At 31.4% G+C, this 16,722-nt stretch overlaps 1 protein-coding gene across 1 annotated transcript; it reads right to left on the bottom strand.

Moving 5' to 3' along the window:
• Positions 1-1,602: 1,602 nt before the first annotated feature.
• LOC118044598 (uncharacterized) lies at positions 1,603-8,028 on the bottom strand. The gene is made up of 4 exons (XM_035052974.2): positions 7,150-8,028; positions 6,873-7,048; positions 2,503-2,574; positions 1,603-2,417 (listed from the first exon to the last, which is right to left on the bottom strand). Exons 1-4 carry the CDS (start codon positions 7,775-7,777, stop codon positions 2,025-2,027), a joined length of 1,269 nt encoding a protein of 422 aa, XP_034908865.1. The 5' UTR covers positions 7,778-8,028; the 3' UTR covers positions 1,603-2,024.
• Positions 8,029-16,722: the final 8,694 nt, after the last annotated feature.

Here is a 16,722-nt window from a genome sequence, read left to right as displayed (position 1 = left end):
TTAATATTAAAAATAATTTTAAAGAATATTATTTAAATATATTTTTAAATAAAAAAATATTTTAAAAAATAACTATAATTATATTTCTAAATAACAACAACAAAACAATAACAAGAAGGACCACAGGTAGTCGGATACCTGAGGGTAAGGCATTTATCGGGCTTTTACAAGTCATTGATGTTCATACTAATTTAGTGATATCATAATCGTGAAATTAAAACCTCAACAAAAATGACGATATCAACTCATTTAAAGAATAGATTCTTCTTTTTTTTTTAATAAAAAGTTGCATGTTGGCAGGCACAGTTGCTCCTCTCTGAAGAACCAAAGTACCAAAGCTGGCCTACCTACAAAGTATAAAGCTTCACTTCAGAACCCTAACCGTATTGTCTATGGAGGAAAAACTTGACTTGTCTTGAAAAGTGGACTGGTGGTGGGACTGCTCTATATAAGGTCCAAAATGGTGGAAATTCATCTGTTTCCAGCCCGCGAATCCGATTCTTTCAAATAATAATAATAATAATTTGGATATACACGTTATTTTGATTTGTTTTTGTTACATAAAAATTCAAAATTTAAATTAAAGAATTTATACAATCATCTAATTAAGTAAATTGATATATAAATAAAAAAATCATTAATAATAAGTAAAAGAAAAACTAGAAAAATTAATAGATGTAAATTAAAATATTTAATCTTATGAAATGAAATACTTACCCGGTTGTTTATTAAAATTAATAAGAGATAATAGAAATTAAAATAAATATAAAATTAATTGAATAAAATAAAATAAAATATTATGTAAGGCTGAACATATTAGAAATATTATCTAAAAATAAATATATTTTTAAAAAACTAAAGTTCATTTGTATAAAACACAAAAAAACATTATTAATGAATAGAAAAATATCTTTAGAAATTAAATACATATAATTTTTTTTGAATTTAAATTTTTTTTGCAAAACTTATAGCTTAAATTATTAGATCAAGATAAATTAATAAAAAAATTTAAAAATAATTTGGGCTTTGCAACTTTTCTATTTAAATGATTTAATGTAATGACTTGAGTTACAAGTTTTTTTTAAAAAATATAAATAAATTTAGATTATTGAAGAGTTAAATTAAAAATATATATATATATATATATATATATATATATATATATAAATACAAAAAATTATTCCAATGAATAATATTTTAAAAGTTAGCCATATCCTGATCCAATTATCTGTACTTGAAAGCAAACTTTTGCATGAAGTTCTTCCGCCACTAATCAACCACATTGTTGGTGGTGGGTGATAATCTTATCACAGTAGCATCCTCCTTCCACATTGATTTTGTGGGCAATAGGCATGTTAAAAGCAGAGAAGTAAACTATCTCACCGTTTGCATTTGAAACTCATTTTAATGCATTTTTAAATAAAAAAATAATTTAAAAAAACACCACACCCTTTCAACACTGTAATGACTGTATTAAAAATAAAAAGAAAAAACTTTTTTAAAAAATAATTAAAACATTTTAAATTGAAAAACACTTCTAAAATACATTTTGCACAGCATTATTATCATCCAACAAACAGTCAAAGCATATAAATAGTGATGTTGCTATCAAGGTTAAAGGATCACATTCACTGATCAATCAAAGCGGGCAGCTAGTCAACTATAGTCAAATAACAATAAACCTTCCAGATCTGGCTAATAAACCAGACCAGATGCACCACTTGGAACCATACATTAGCCATAAAACCCTGCCTAACCTAATCAGCACTAGTCAAGTTTATCAACAAGAAGCGGCTAAATGTTTTCGCTAATTAACCCCCTTTTGGCAAATCAAGTTGAACTTCATTTTCTTCAAGTTTTAAATAGAAAGTTCGCTGGCCGAACTACAAAACGAGGGCGAGTGTCTATCCATCAACATTAACCTGCATTCATGACAAGTTTCTCACACAAAGCAAAAGAAATGTTTTCGCCACCCACCTATAAAACTGGGAACCTGACACCCTATGGACACACAATGAGTGCCCTCATGAAGCCACCCCAACATCAGCAGGACCACCTTGACCTGTCGAACCATGGTTGTTATAAGTGTGCCCACCACCTCTGCCACCCCTTCCTCGATTATTATAGTAGTTCCTCTGATGAAAGTTTCCAGGTTGATCATAATATTGGTTGCGGCCATTTTGGTAGCCACCACCTCCTCTAGAACCACTTCGACCACCACGGCCATTTGAATAGCCCCTACGACCACCATTGCCGCCACCACGACCACCTCTTTGGTTCTGGTAGTTCCTTCGATTGACATATTGTTGCTCGGGCTCCAACTCTCTCTGATTATGATCTACCCCTACTTCTGTCAATGGCTTGTCTTGCTCTTCTTGATCTAGGACAACTGCTGGATTTCCAGTCTCCTGTTCATCCTGCAACAGAGAAACCAACAATATTCAATATCAAATAAATATATGCAGGCAAGGGGGAAGATCATATCATGCTAAGTGCAAGCACCTTCTGAGATTCCTCAGTAGGACTAGACTGATTATCACCAGTCTCGTGTTGGAAATTTTCTGTCTCTTGTTCCTACAAAAAGTAACAACAACAATATTTAGAAAGTCTTTTAAGAAAAATATATAAAGCTTGAACAAAACAAAACAAAGAAGTTTTCCCCAAAGAGAATATTTCACCAACCAACTGACACGAATCCGAATGAACTAGAAAAAGGAAAAGAAATCAAATCACACAATAACTGCATAATCAGGTGAGATTTGGCTTAGGTATGCAAATTTCTAAGAATTCAGACATGCATCACCATTAAGCTGAATAAATTTCCAATCGAGCAATCAACGGGAGCTAGTACCATTGCAATTTAGAATTTTCATCCGTTGCACCTTTCCGAAATCAACAAAAACTAGCAATAGCACAAACTCCATTTGAATAGAAATAAGTTCAAAGAACTGTCAGAATGAAAGGATGGCTTACTAAAGAAATTATAAGTGAAACAAACAAAAGGATGATTTAAGAAATTGCAAATCACAACCAGCAAACATCCAACAATAAATCACATAGAATCTAATTTAGCACAATGGACAGAGTAGATTGGAAGTAATCAACAATAGCTAACTCATTTAAATGACAAGAAACACACATAATATGCAGTCATAAAATAGCAGTTAAACCAAGGACTGAAAACTAGAGCACCTTCTTGAAGAGCTATTTTTAATTTTAAGAGACAAACTAAACTTGCAAAATGAGCTCGAAAGGATGTTTCACATCTGGAAGGAATGGTATGACTTTGCTTGATTCAGTCCTTACAATAAAGGCAGCTTCAAATTACTAGTGGTATAGATAACAGATCCCTAATCACTTCATATGATGGAGTGTAAAACAAGCAACACTTATATTATATTTTAGAGGTGGTTCAAAATTTTCATCCAATCCCCCTTTAATTGAAACAGGAACATACCGTCCACAAAACTGTATGAAACTCCACTTTTAACACAATTCACAATTTCTAACAGTATGTTACTACTTAGAACAGATGTGTTACCCCTCTCACCGACAAGAAATGGCCTCTTTCATAAGCCTTACCTTCCCTGCTCCTCACTCCAACTAAAACTGCCCACTGTTTTCTTTCTTTATGGAAAGCCCAAGCTTTGAAATGTGCTATCCAGACTAGATAAGTTTAAAAAGTTAGTTCTCTAGATCACACAAGCACCTCGAACAGTCTCCTACTAGGACAGACAAAGGGAATAAACCCTCCTTTGGGTTGAATAATTCAAATATAAAGTTGAAAAAAGAAAAAAGAAAATACAGCACATCCGTCCAAAGCACCACAATGTCTAAACAAGTGTAAGTGGCTTAGGCACAAAATCAAAAATTCACAACAACAAAGGATGATGTTAGTACTCCCCATCATTTCACAAAGCAAAGCAAAATGGAAAGCACTTTCTCAAACATGCTTACAAGTATAATTTAGCCACATCTTAAATAAAAATAAAATTCCCAATTACCCTTTTTGACAAGTGAAACTAGCACACACGTAAACAACAATTTGACACCAGTTCTTACAGAAATACAGTTAACAACCATGTGTGATAATTAACATTGCCCTGTGAATTTTGATCTAGAAAACAAGAACAGTTTTACAGAGATCTATTTCTATGATGTTTCTAATAGAAGAATTTTATTAAGAGACAATCATGAAGGAGAAGACATCATCACAGATAAATAACTGCTGAAATCAGAGAGCTTGCTGATTCTCTTTATAAATCAAATAAGGAATTCATCTTAAAATGTCCATGGAAGAACAGGGCAAAGCCATGGAAAATACTTCTACATAGGGATGATAATGGGTAACCACAGGTCAGGTTTCTCTATATTCATACCCTACCCATTACTCACCGAGTAAAAAATTTAGATATACCATATACATCGAGTTTCGGGTATCCATGAGTATCCATTATCCGACTATTATTTATTATTTTTTAAAAAATAAAATAGTAAATATATTTGAAGTGTGTGTATTAAATGATAAAATAAATTATAAATGTTATATACATGTGTATTGTGTCAATATTGAAATATGTATATACTATATTGGATTAAATAAATATAAATGTTTGACACACATACACACCCTAACCAAAATAACCCACCCATTTGAGTCGGTTTGGAATGGTTTAAATTGTCATCTCTAATTCTATACAGAGTGATTGTCTTGAAAAATTCTACATTTAAAATTTAACAAATCACAATTAAGAATGCACACTTTCAAAGAATCTTGCCTCCCTTCATCCAAAAAAAATAAATTAATGAATTTAATTCAAGTTGTTAGTACCTAGTCAACACTCTCTAAACTACGAAAATAAACCATTCCATTCACTTGTGACTGCAATGCAAGAAAAGGGGTCCCAAAGCTTCATTACTATTAAAATGCAAGGTGCACGAATCTAGATTTTGAGGACAGCACCATCTTAGATCTCTAGACTTGTTATAAATCATCAATGTTGACCTTACAAAGGGTTGGTAACAAAACAAAAGCCCAAGCCATAGAGAGTAACCTTATCCTTCCGAAATAATTCGGTAAATTTGAGAAGAGATAGAGTTGTTTGCTTCTGCAAATGAATAGGCCATCTTGCCAGAATAACATATTTTCTTTGGTTTCACATAGTTTCATACAACAATATTCTGTATTCTATGATGGGATACAGCAATTTTGTATTTTTACAATTTTCTTCACAAATGTAAATGGGTCACAGCGTCCAAAGCCTCCTTCCATGTTCTAATTGTCTACTTGTTAAGAATCTGATTTGCAAGTTAGTTCTTACAGGGTGTTTGGGAGTGTGGTAGCGGTTGCTTTTCAAATAGCTTTTTGTGCCGAAAAGCATGCCAATAATGTTTTTTTATTTTTTAAAAATTATTTTTGATATCAGCACATCAAAATGATCCAAAAAGTACAAACCGCACTCAATTTTAGCAAAAAAATTAAAATTTTCCGAAAAGCAGGTTCAACCTCAATGCCAAACAAGTTATTAATACCAATTGAAATTAGAAAACGTGGTTCCGATACTGCATCATGCCAAGTTCTAAAATTTTCAACTATCAATGCCAACACCAACCTTGATAAATATGACAAAGCACTTGTTCATAGAAAAGTAAACCAAAGAAAGAAAAGAGGACGTTTATGATAAGCCATATGACAGGGAGCTTAATAGTGATTACTTTCCTACAAGGATTAGGATTAGGGATTCCAAAATATGACTAGGTTGATATAAAATATAGAGTACCATTATAAAATATGACTAGTCAAAGAGGAATTTTTATGTTTCTTTTTTATCACTCAAAGTTTAATTAGGATTAAGAATAGCTCAGGCTTGTAAATATGCTTGTAGCATTTAAAATTACAGCATTGAATACAGTGCAGCCTTTTCTTAACATGTGAGAAGTGTGATGCTCTCAATTAAGGAGAGGCTCCTTGAATCTATTAGTGTGAGCCTGTGAGGCTAGTAGTCATCAATCATTTCACCTTCTATTTTGTTTGAATTGTTTTCATTTTATCTTCAAAAGATCAATCATACTCATCACATCAATAGCAGTCCTCAAATAGATAGTACAACCATGACAAAAAGAAATCCTAACCCTTGAAAATAACAAAATCCCAATAGTTCAAATACAATAAATAAATAGTGTATAACTAAATCAGAAACAGAAATACCCTAATTCAAAGAAACCTGCTTTGGTAATGCACAACAGAAAACTATCGGATTTTCAGATACTACTTTGGCTTTGCTCCTACATCACCATGTCATGGTTGATTATATAGTGATGATCAAGTGTCAGGCACCTTAAAAAACTGATCATGACAAAACATTCTTCATATAAAACCTGACTTTCTCCCATAAGCGATTAATCACCATAATTAAACAAGGACTGCTCTGATGTTTGGGCCCAAAACCACCATTTTGAATGCTCTTGAGTAAATAAGTATTGATTTCTACAAATCACTATCTAAACAGAGAAGGAAGAGAGAATTGGCAGAGTACAATATGCACTTCACCTAATTATTTTTTATTGTGGTCACAACCTAAATGCTAGAAAAGACCTTTAGCCTGAGTATTGAATGACAAGAAGGCATTCAAAATAAATACCTAAGCAACATGTGTCTAATGATTGAAAAGAGAAACTAAATATCAATAAAAGAGAAAACAAAAGGCAGCTAAGCTATATTTAGATAGCACAATGACCATAACAGCTCATTTTACATATCAATAAACACATCAATCATAAACCTTATTAACATAACCGCATAACAAGAAAATATTCATGGAAAAAACAAAACAAAAAATAAATGAAAGTTACAAGTAAATGATTCTTTATACCTTTGGCTGGTATTGTGCAACGGAGTCATCCACTTGTACTGGAACTGAGAAAGGAACCTGGAAAGGCACGTAATTGCCAGCAGCAGCAGCCACTTCCACCGGAGCTTTCATCTCCGGTGTGGTAGTAAAATAATCGGAAGCCATGATCTTGTTCAGCCTCTCCCTCAATTCAGCATCTGAAAGACAATAATAATAAAAAAAACCTCAATACCCCATAATACACAAACAAAAATTACAAGTAAACAACAATTAAAAAAAAACAAGATATATTACAGACAGGAAACATTAGTGGTGGAATCAATAGGTTGGTCTGAATTAGCCAGCCACAACTTCGCGTGCTCCATACAACGCTGCAAAGCATTCTTATGAGATAAGCTAGTATTGCCAGGACGCGAAATCAATAAACCACCCAACATAGATATCATATCCAAATCCCTCTCGCCAAGCAGATCCGTGGCATCATCGGTGACATAATCATAAGTCAAGCAACAACCTCTTTCATGTGTCCGAGTCAACATGGTGGCAGTGAAATCGTTCTGTGACTTGACATCAAACAACGACCCAAAATACAACAAGTGCAACAGATCCTCCAACATTTCATCACTTGCTTCCGGAACAACTGTGCTGTCAGATTTAGGGTTGAGTCGATGAGCAGCGAGCTCAATTTCTTCCGATACAGCGATGGAGAGAGGCTGGCGGAGCTTCTCGAGCTCGTCAATTGCGGCGGAAACAGAGGGTTTAGAACGGAGGAAGTCCTCTTGTTCTTTGTTGATAGGCTTGCCTTGAGCGATGGACTCTTCCATCTGGAGGATTCGGTTGTGTTTCTTCTTCAGAGCGCGAAGGCGTTTGGTGATTAGGCTGAGGACCGGTCCGTCCGTCATTTCTGAGTTAGGTGTGGCCGCCATTTGCTTATGGATGAAAGGCTAGGGGTGGGTTTTTAATTTTTAATTTTTTTTGTTTGTGATCAGAAAGCACCTCCAAATGGCGGTGGTGATGTTGGTGGTGGTTTTGGTTTTGGTTTCTGTGGAGGTTTTAGAGAGGAGTGGAGGTGGGAACAGGAAGCGGCGGAATGGGACTTTAGAGAGAGATAAGAGTATGCCTGTTGGGTTTTAGAGGATTGGTGCGGGCTAAATGTGGAAGATTGCAAAAGTCCTTTTGGATTTTTTTTTTTTCTTTTGCTTTTTAATGTAAATAGGAAATGCAATTTCTTTGTGCACTACTGGCCGGGTTGGTTTTTAAAGGAGTGTTGGACACTGTGATAATGCTGTGTAAAATATTTTTTAATCAATAAATATATTAATTCTTTTTTATTTTTTCTATTAATATATCAAAATTATTAAAAAATATAATCTAAAAATAAATTTAATGGAAAGTACTTTAAAATATAGCAGTTATAATTCTAAAATCTAAAAGAATAAATTTTAAAAAACATGTGTTTGATTAAAATTATTATTAAATAAATAAATTTTTGCATTTAAAATAAATAAATTTTAAAAGCAAGTCCTTTTAATGAAAAATAGATTATTTTAGTTTTTATAAATATAATATTTGAAACACAATTATATATAGGGTCTAATACAAAAATTTAAAGTTATTAGGCTAACCAATATGTTTATTTTACGTGGTTGGACAAAGAACAGAAACTATAACATGCCAAGTGGTCTTTAAACATGGTTGCGATACCTAACCTTATTGGAGAAAAGCAATGTATCATTGAGTTATTTGATCAATTCATAAGATATTAGATAAATTTAATTTGATTATTTTTTATCAAAATTATGTTATTTTGTTCCTTTTTGAAAAAAATAGCGCTGATTTGATTGAGTTTTGAACTGGATTTGTCTAAATCAACTAAATTCGATCAGGTCAATATTTATTTCAATTTATATTGAAATATAATTTAAGATTCGATACCTCAGTTTCTTGAGTTAAATCCCTAAACCAAGCTAGTTCTAATATTATGATGATTTTAAATATAATTTTAAAACGCAATACAAAAATTAATCTAGATTAAATCAAGTATTTTAGGTTGTGCAAATAAGCATTTTGTATGTTTGAAGGATCATATTATTTAAATGTTTAGTTTCAATACGACTATATGTATAACATTGCACACAAATAAATGTTTTAAAATATACTTATAACGATACAAACAAAGATTCACTATTTATTTCTTATCATTGATGATGAGAAATTCTATAGCATGAAAATAAATAATTCAATCAATATTGTCTGTTTAAATCTTTTAAATTTTAATGTTTTATGACTTTCCACATTTACAAATATTTTGCATTCTCAAATCTATTTATTATTATTATTATTATTATGTTTCTTGACATTATGAATTTTTTGATAAAAGATACTTTTCTTTCACCTTTTCTTCTTGGCTTTATCCATCAATCAATATTATCCTTTTGAAATTTAGGTTAGAAAATGGAATATGTTGCAAGAACTCATGAGATTCATATAGTTCAAACCGATAAGTTACAATGAAAACAAGGTTAGGAATAAATAAAGTGACAAGTAATAAAATTTAAAATACTTAGGAATAAGGTTTAAGGTAATGGATAATAAGTTAATCTTTTAATTCAAGTAATTCGATTTATAATCCTTAGCCAAGGTGTCTGGTAGCTTGAAATGGAAAGCACAAGTAATTGATAGCAGGTGGTGTTTGGTAAGTTAGTTAAGGTGACTGATAGCTAATAGCTGGTAGTGTAAAAGATCGTATTTAATGGATGTGGGGACTCTCCAATGCTCAAATCAATATTTTTTTAGAGAGAGAATGTACAATGATATTTTAGAGAGATAGACTTTGAAAAAATATATGCTAAGAGTATTAAGAATGAAGAGATTGTGAACCTTGAGTTTGAAGGATTCGTGCTGTATTTATAGCTCATAAGTTTTGTCATTTTATGGAAACGAGACGATGAAGTGTAATTTCACCCTTGTGATGTTTTGAGATGTATTCTATTTAAAATAATACGTATTATATTAGTATAAAATATTGAGGGAGCCACGTGAAGTCCTGGAAAAATTTCCAAAAGAGTGTTGGGCCTGGTCAAGGTACCCGAGCCCATTAAAAACTAAAAATCTATCATTATCTTTATCTTTTCAACTAAAAATCTCATACTTGTTCTCAGTGTGTGGTGTGATCCAGGTTAGGGTTTTTTTTTTTGAAAGAAATATCCTATCAGGCTCAAATTGGGATTGCAAGAGATATATATTTTAAGAATTGTGAAATGAATAAAAAAGATAGTCTTTTCTCATTTCAAGCAAGGTCAGTCAAAACATGTAAATTTTGACCTCATCTAGTATAACGATTTGGATTTATAAAGAAACATGATTTGCAAGTCTATAACTGTCAAATCCACTACATATCATTATGCATATTGCTGAAATTTAGTTTCATGATATGTGGTTCAATTTTGTATGTGAGTTCAAAACTTTTTTGGTCACCCCATGCCATTTTAACAAACATTAAATCATTTATGCAATCAAAACTCTTTTAATTTTTTAGGATTAATTAGCTTTAATTTTGCATGTTGGAGTTTGATCAAAATATCTTAGTCAATAATAAAATGCTAAACATCTACTGACTTCAAAACAACAAAGAGATAAATAAAAGACATATTTTATTAAAAGGATGAGATGTGATCCCAATACATGAAAAACATGCTGGAAAACATAATAGCAAAGTCCTATAGCAACATGATTGGTAATTCAACACCCTTCTTAGTTTAGCTTTGATTACTACTTAAAAGTGTATTTTTATCAAGGTTTTATATGATTATTTTGCACTTAAAGTATCAATAACTCCTTAACAAGAGCATGTTTTATAATAACATGTCTAATAATATAAAATACCTTTAAATTATGGTAAATATTCATCTTAAATACATGCCTATCACATAAATCAAAGGATTGATTGATAAGTTTAACGATTGAAATTGAGAAGACAAAGAGAGGGCTAAGCTTAAAAAAGAGATGTTGGTTCAGTCCAAACTAGAACACCATTCGGTTATTGGATCATAACTAGAGCTATAAAACTTGGATTTAGGTCTGGTTTATATGTATGGAAAGCTAAGACATAGGCCTAACACTTTCATGAAGAGTCCAGGATTTAAAAGTACCCTTTTTTAGTTTAAATGGTAGCAACAATGGAGAAGTTAAAATCTGTCTTGCAGCCTGGACATTGTTCAGTGTCCAGCCCATATCTCGAGTTTGAAAAGTCCAAATGACCTCATTCTTGTTTTTTTAGAAAGCTTAGACAATTTCCTAGAACTTTCATAAAGACTATCTATTTAAATTCTGATGTTAGCAATGGCGTTTTCTACAAACAAGAAGATTATGATAGTCAAGAGGTGGCCACCCACTCAACAATTAGTCATCAAATCAATAGTTCCGAATTTTAGCCTATAAAAGGAGGCATTTGACATGCATTTAGGTATCTTGGTTTTCAAATCAAGATCATTTTTTTACTTGCTTTTTTTCTTTGTAGTTTTAATATTCTAGTTTTATTTCATGTTATAGTTTCATTAATATCTTGTTTATGCCTTTTATTTCCTTTACTATACTTATATAATTATGTTCTCATCTTGTTTATTTATATTTCTCTTATTCATAATGTTTAGCTAAGTTTAATATGTCAAAGTGAAAATGTTTCACTGATGGTGTTAAGATATGTATAATATAAACTCAATATGGACTTTAATGCTTATATCCTAAACAGGTTGCTATTAACATGTCTTATCATTTTTATCTTATTAATTCATAATACCTTACTTGTTAAATGGTTAATCTAGATTTGTGTTGTATAACACTTGGTACAACAAATTCTTAGAACTTTCATGGTCAACCATATGGTATAACCTACATCTGTGCTATGAAAGGAACTTGATTTGTAGCATCATGAAGTTCTAACAATATTTAAAAGTATTGGTGTTACTTAAATAAGATAAATAATATGATCATGTTAATAATTTATAATGAGCTATTAATGACAAATCATCCGATTGGAACCTCCTTTATGTGCAGTTTCCAGTTGAGTAATAAAAAGAGTTTATATTATACTTATTTGAAATATCATTAGTGGATCCTCTAACCTTGACATTTGTTTTTATCATTATTTAATCCTCACATTAATCTCACATCTAAAAATTCTCTTTAACTCATTATTATTATTATTATTATTATTATATAGTTAACATTCATGTGGTTCGACCCCGGTCTTGCCGAGTTATTTAATACTTCGACACTCTTGCACTTAGGATAAGATATCAATATTTTGATCATATCAAGCTTCTCTGGCAATATACTTGTTTCACTAACATTTTCAATCATGTATTATGCTTAGGATGGTCTAGTGTACCGCCTAGAGGATGGTGGTTTGGGGTAATTGTTTTTGAAGGCTGGACAATTTCAATATTGTGTCTAATTGTGTTTTTTCCTTGGGATTAAAAATGTACAATAAAGGAAGCATTCATTGAGTAAACTCTTCCTTAATCACAACACATCAATACTTTCAGGCTTGAGATTAAAGAATATCACGTCAAGAAAATATTCTCTCATTAATACAATTTCAGCATTGTGAAAGGCCAAAGGACTTGCATGGGGCTCCTTTCATATTAAAGCCTCTATGTTTATTGAATGTCTTTTGTTTCATTGTTTTCCATTGTAATCCTTTATAATCCATACTTTCATGAAATCGCTTTCCTTATCAATACAAGCCATTATAAGTTTTTCTTCGTATTCAAAAAGCCTATTATCTTTGCTATCATTACCTTCAGAGATTGGTGGAGGAAGTGGAAACAAACAATAGCTCTTATTTTATTTTTTTTACATCAAATGCAAATACGTTTCTCTTCCAAGTAAGCTAATTAAATGAATAATTCATAAATATTTTTTTTCATACGATGAAGGGACTCCTCTTGTGGCAACTTCACTTCATCCATCAACTTTAATCTCTAATTCTTTTAGTCAAATAACTTATCTCTAATGAAATGGAACATATAAAATTCTTTATCATATAGACAGAACTTGGCTTCGAGAATCTCACAATCTTGAAGTGTAAAAGCTTTGATCTTTCAACCATTATGCCAAATTCTATAGTATCATACCGTGTCTTTGGATTCAGGATCTTTTATCATTGTTTGATAACATGGTCCATTTCATTAGATAATAACATGGTTCATTTCATCTTTTGGATTCAGGTTACACATATAATAACATGATCCATTGTATATGTGGTAGAGTAACACTTCTTGATTTATTGATACCACAATCTTTACATGATTAGGTAGGAAATTAAAGGATATTTCAGGTTGGGGCTTTGGAGTGTCAATCAAAATAAAGGAAACATGATATTCATTCCTAATCATGCTTTAAATAAAGAAACCAAAGACAATGTTGGTTTTTTGGTTGTATAGCTTTGTGAAAGTGGACTCATAAGTGAACTTGTTGCACTCCTTAGAAAGAAGCCTACATTTCCCCCACAGTCTCCATTGATGAATTCATTAAAATTTCATAAATGATATCCGGGCATAGGTGACAAACTGAGTCCATGGTAAAACAAAGGTTTTTATTATTGGATTGAATAAAACCACAATAATGCTTATAGATTAGAAGTTAAACAAATCCTTTTTAACACTATCAAACTTTGAAAACTTTTAACTCTTCAAGAGAAAACCATATTTGGAGAACCTATATTTCAATCTGTGAACATGCATGTTAAATGCATGAGCGTGTATTTATATGAACTTGTCATTCAAGGGGTGACACATAGTCATAATACTTGCATGATGAACAAGAATCTTAGTTCTTGCCTAAACTTTACAACAAAAATTTCTTGAGTGACAACTATTGTGTCACCCGTAAGTCCTGAACTTAAGATGTTACATGAAAGGCTTGCCTTTATGCAAAACATATGTAGGAAGCATACACTCTAAAGGCAGGTTCTAATTTTTTTATAAGAGATAGGGGGTAGGTTCACTATTTGATCTCTAAAAAGGGTTTCTGGTTGTCCTAATTATCACTTTTGTGAAGGAAATAGGAGGGCTTAATAGGCAACTAGAAGGCACGTGTACCAATCATTACCAAACTAAGCACTTAATAAAGAGTTGGGGTTTACACAAACTTAAACATTGATTAAAAGTCATAAGGGAAGTTGCTAGTTCCCCATTTAACATGAAGTTTTATAGCGTGTGCCCTTACAACAACAAAAAATGACGCATGATAAAGCCTTTAAACCATTCATAACTAAAAAATAAACAAGCATCAATTTTTACATAGCATAAACAAACAAACAAAAACCTAGTTCTAGGGTCTTTAGTGAAGTCGTCATCCTATCGTACCCTTAAATCTTGAAGGCATAACGTCATGACAACCCTTTCCAGATGGGGGTCTAGAAGGTTTTTTTGATTGTTTGAAGAGTCACCACATAGTATTATGACTAATAGGAAACCTAATCGGATTTTTTCAAAGATTTTAAGTAAGAGGCTGGTTGTATAAAGGGAAAGTATTAACTTATTACGCCTTACCTAAAGTAAATTGCATTGTTTTTTATTGTTTGCTATGGTCTGATGATGTCTATTTCTACTGAACTATTATAACGGGTTTGTTATGATAAAAAAACTCTGAATTTCTAGGTTAAGAACTTAGTTTGGAAAGGTGAAATTTCCTTAATTATCATTGAGACTTCTTTCAAGGTTTAAAAAAAAAAATGCTTAAACAACTTTAGGATATTTTTTGTCATATACAAGAAAAAAAAAATTTAAAAATATTTTTTAGGCTTTGTTTGGCAAAAACCTATTTAAAATGGTTGTTTGCCAAACATACCTTTAAACCAAAAGACCCTTTAACAAAAATATGGCAAACTAAATAGGGTATTAAAACCCTTTGACCTAGATTTTTGTTTTACTAGGTCGACTCGACCAAGTGGACCTGAAATTTTTGTTCGACCATAAACCGACAAAAAAATCTTGGTTTAACCCGAAAACAACCCAAAAACAAAATCAAAGTAAAAAAATAGATTAAATACCTTAAAAACATAAAAACTCAAAAAATCTTGAACAAAATGGATCAAAAACTACAAAAAATAAAGAACATCAAGAATACCAAACATGAACCCATCAATGTGGGTTCCAAAACAAACCAAATTTGGTAAAACAAGAGGCACATATATGTTGTAAATCATATAAGGATCAATAATGTAACATCCATTCACTTCGATTTTCAATTAAACATCATGATTTTTATTAGAATAGGTCCCAATCCTAAATTTAAATCCTATGATTAAAAGCCATTTAAATCGTGTTATTGATACAAATAAATACTAGATTATTAGTTAATCATGCATAAGGAAAGGTTATGTGCAAAAGAAATTGATCTAAATCAAGGGTCTAAGGCAATGTTCTCCCCAAGAATACGAAAAAAATTACCTAAAAACCTAGAAAAATTTACAGCCAAGAAACAACCACTTCCAAGCCCTCAATAAATTCAAATAAACCTTGAAAAATTGTAATTAAGTTTTTAAACATTTAATTTTGAATTTTCCTCCTCAAATTAAAGTTTTTTTTTTTTACTAATAGAGCCTTCATCAGTCAAAAATATATTGTCAAATATTTTAATTTTGTATATTTTGTCTTCCTCAACTAGTCTTCAACAATTTCTTGGGCATTCTGATGTACTCTTCTCGCTACTATATATTTTTTGATTTTCTTCCAATATTTTTCAATATTTTTTCTTTCCTTTTCTTTTTTTTTTTTTGTTTATAGGGGGCTCTAAAATAGGTAACAACAAAGAGAATGTTGTTTCCTCATCTGGATTCCGTGCTTTTTCCTTTTGAATTTCAACTTCTTTTCAATCTAAATTCCACCATTTTGTTCTTAACAAACAATCTTTATAACTTGCCCTTCAATTTTATTTCTAGGTATCCTATTGATTTCCATGTATTTCCTTTGTTTTTTTCTCTATGGTTTTCTCTATGATCCTTTTTTTTTTTTTCCATGTGATTTCTTCACCTTTTATAACCTTAAAATGGTAGGTGGTTGTGAAACTACTTGTGGGTTTGAAGGTGTTTTTTTTTCATTTTCAAAACTAAGTTGTATGGAATTCTTTCCTATTTTTTGCCTGTAATATGTTAGGACCATTCTTTTTCTTTATTCTTTTGTTTTCCCTCTTTTTATATGCCTAACAAACTCTTGAAACTTTTAGCAAAAGTTGGGAACATTATAAATGAAACTTGGTCGAAAATGGTTGATTGAGGGTATGCCTTCTATAAATTAATCTTGACGAATAGGAGATCATAGAAGTCCAATGAACCATAGACCTTGTAGAGGGTGTGTTACTCTTTAACTAGGGTCTAAAATATTTTGTAAATGTCGTATTAGGAAACATGATTTTCAAACTTGTTATTCATAAACGTGACATTTCAAATAAATTATGAAATAGATTGCATAAATTACAATGAGGACAAGGTAAAGAGAAAAAAAGAAAAAAGAAAAAAGAAAAAAGAAAAAAAAAAAAGATCCTAATGGCACATCAAAACTCTATTTACAACACGACTTGTATTATTGAAAATATCTCGATAAGAGGAATCAAATGACATTTAAAAAGATCACCAATAGTAACCAGAGCGTTTAACACTTGCCTCCCAAAGATGGCGGGTAACTCAGTTACCTTTGGCGGCAAGTGTGACTCACTGTGGTCACTGTTAGTGACATTTTTGGTGCCATCTGATTTGTTTCATCGAGATCTTTTCAATGATACATGTGGTGTCATAATTAAAGCTTTAATGTGCCTCCATAGTCTATTCATTTTTTTTCTCTCCTCATTATAACTTGTGAAGAAAGAG

The sequence above is a fragment of the Populus alba genome, chromosome 10, assembly GCF_005239225.2.
Source record: "Populus alba chromosome 10, ASM523922v2, whole genome shotgun sequence".
Classification (NCBI taxonomy): Eukaryota; Viridiplantae; Streptophyta; class Magnoliopsida; order Malpighiales; family Salicaceae; genus Populus; species Populus alba.
This window is presented reverse-complemented; position numbering and strand designations above follow the sequence as displayed.

Coding starts and splice junctions, on each gene's coding strand:
- LOC118044598 (XM_035052974.2), bottom strand. CDS start 7,777: ATGGCGGCCACACCTAACTCAGAAATGACGGACGGACCGGTCCTCAGC. Junction 7,049..7,149: donor TTCCACCACTAATGTTTCCT/GTCTGTAATATA, acceptor ATTGTCTTTCAG/ATGCTGAATTGAGGGAGAGG. Junction 2,418..2,502: donor CTACTGAGGAATCTCAGAAG/GTGCTTGCACTT, acceptor TCTCTGTTGCAG/GATGAACAGGAGACTGGAAA.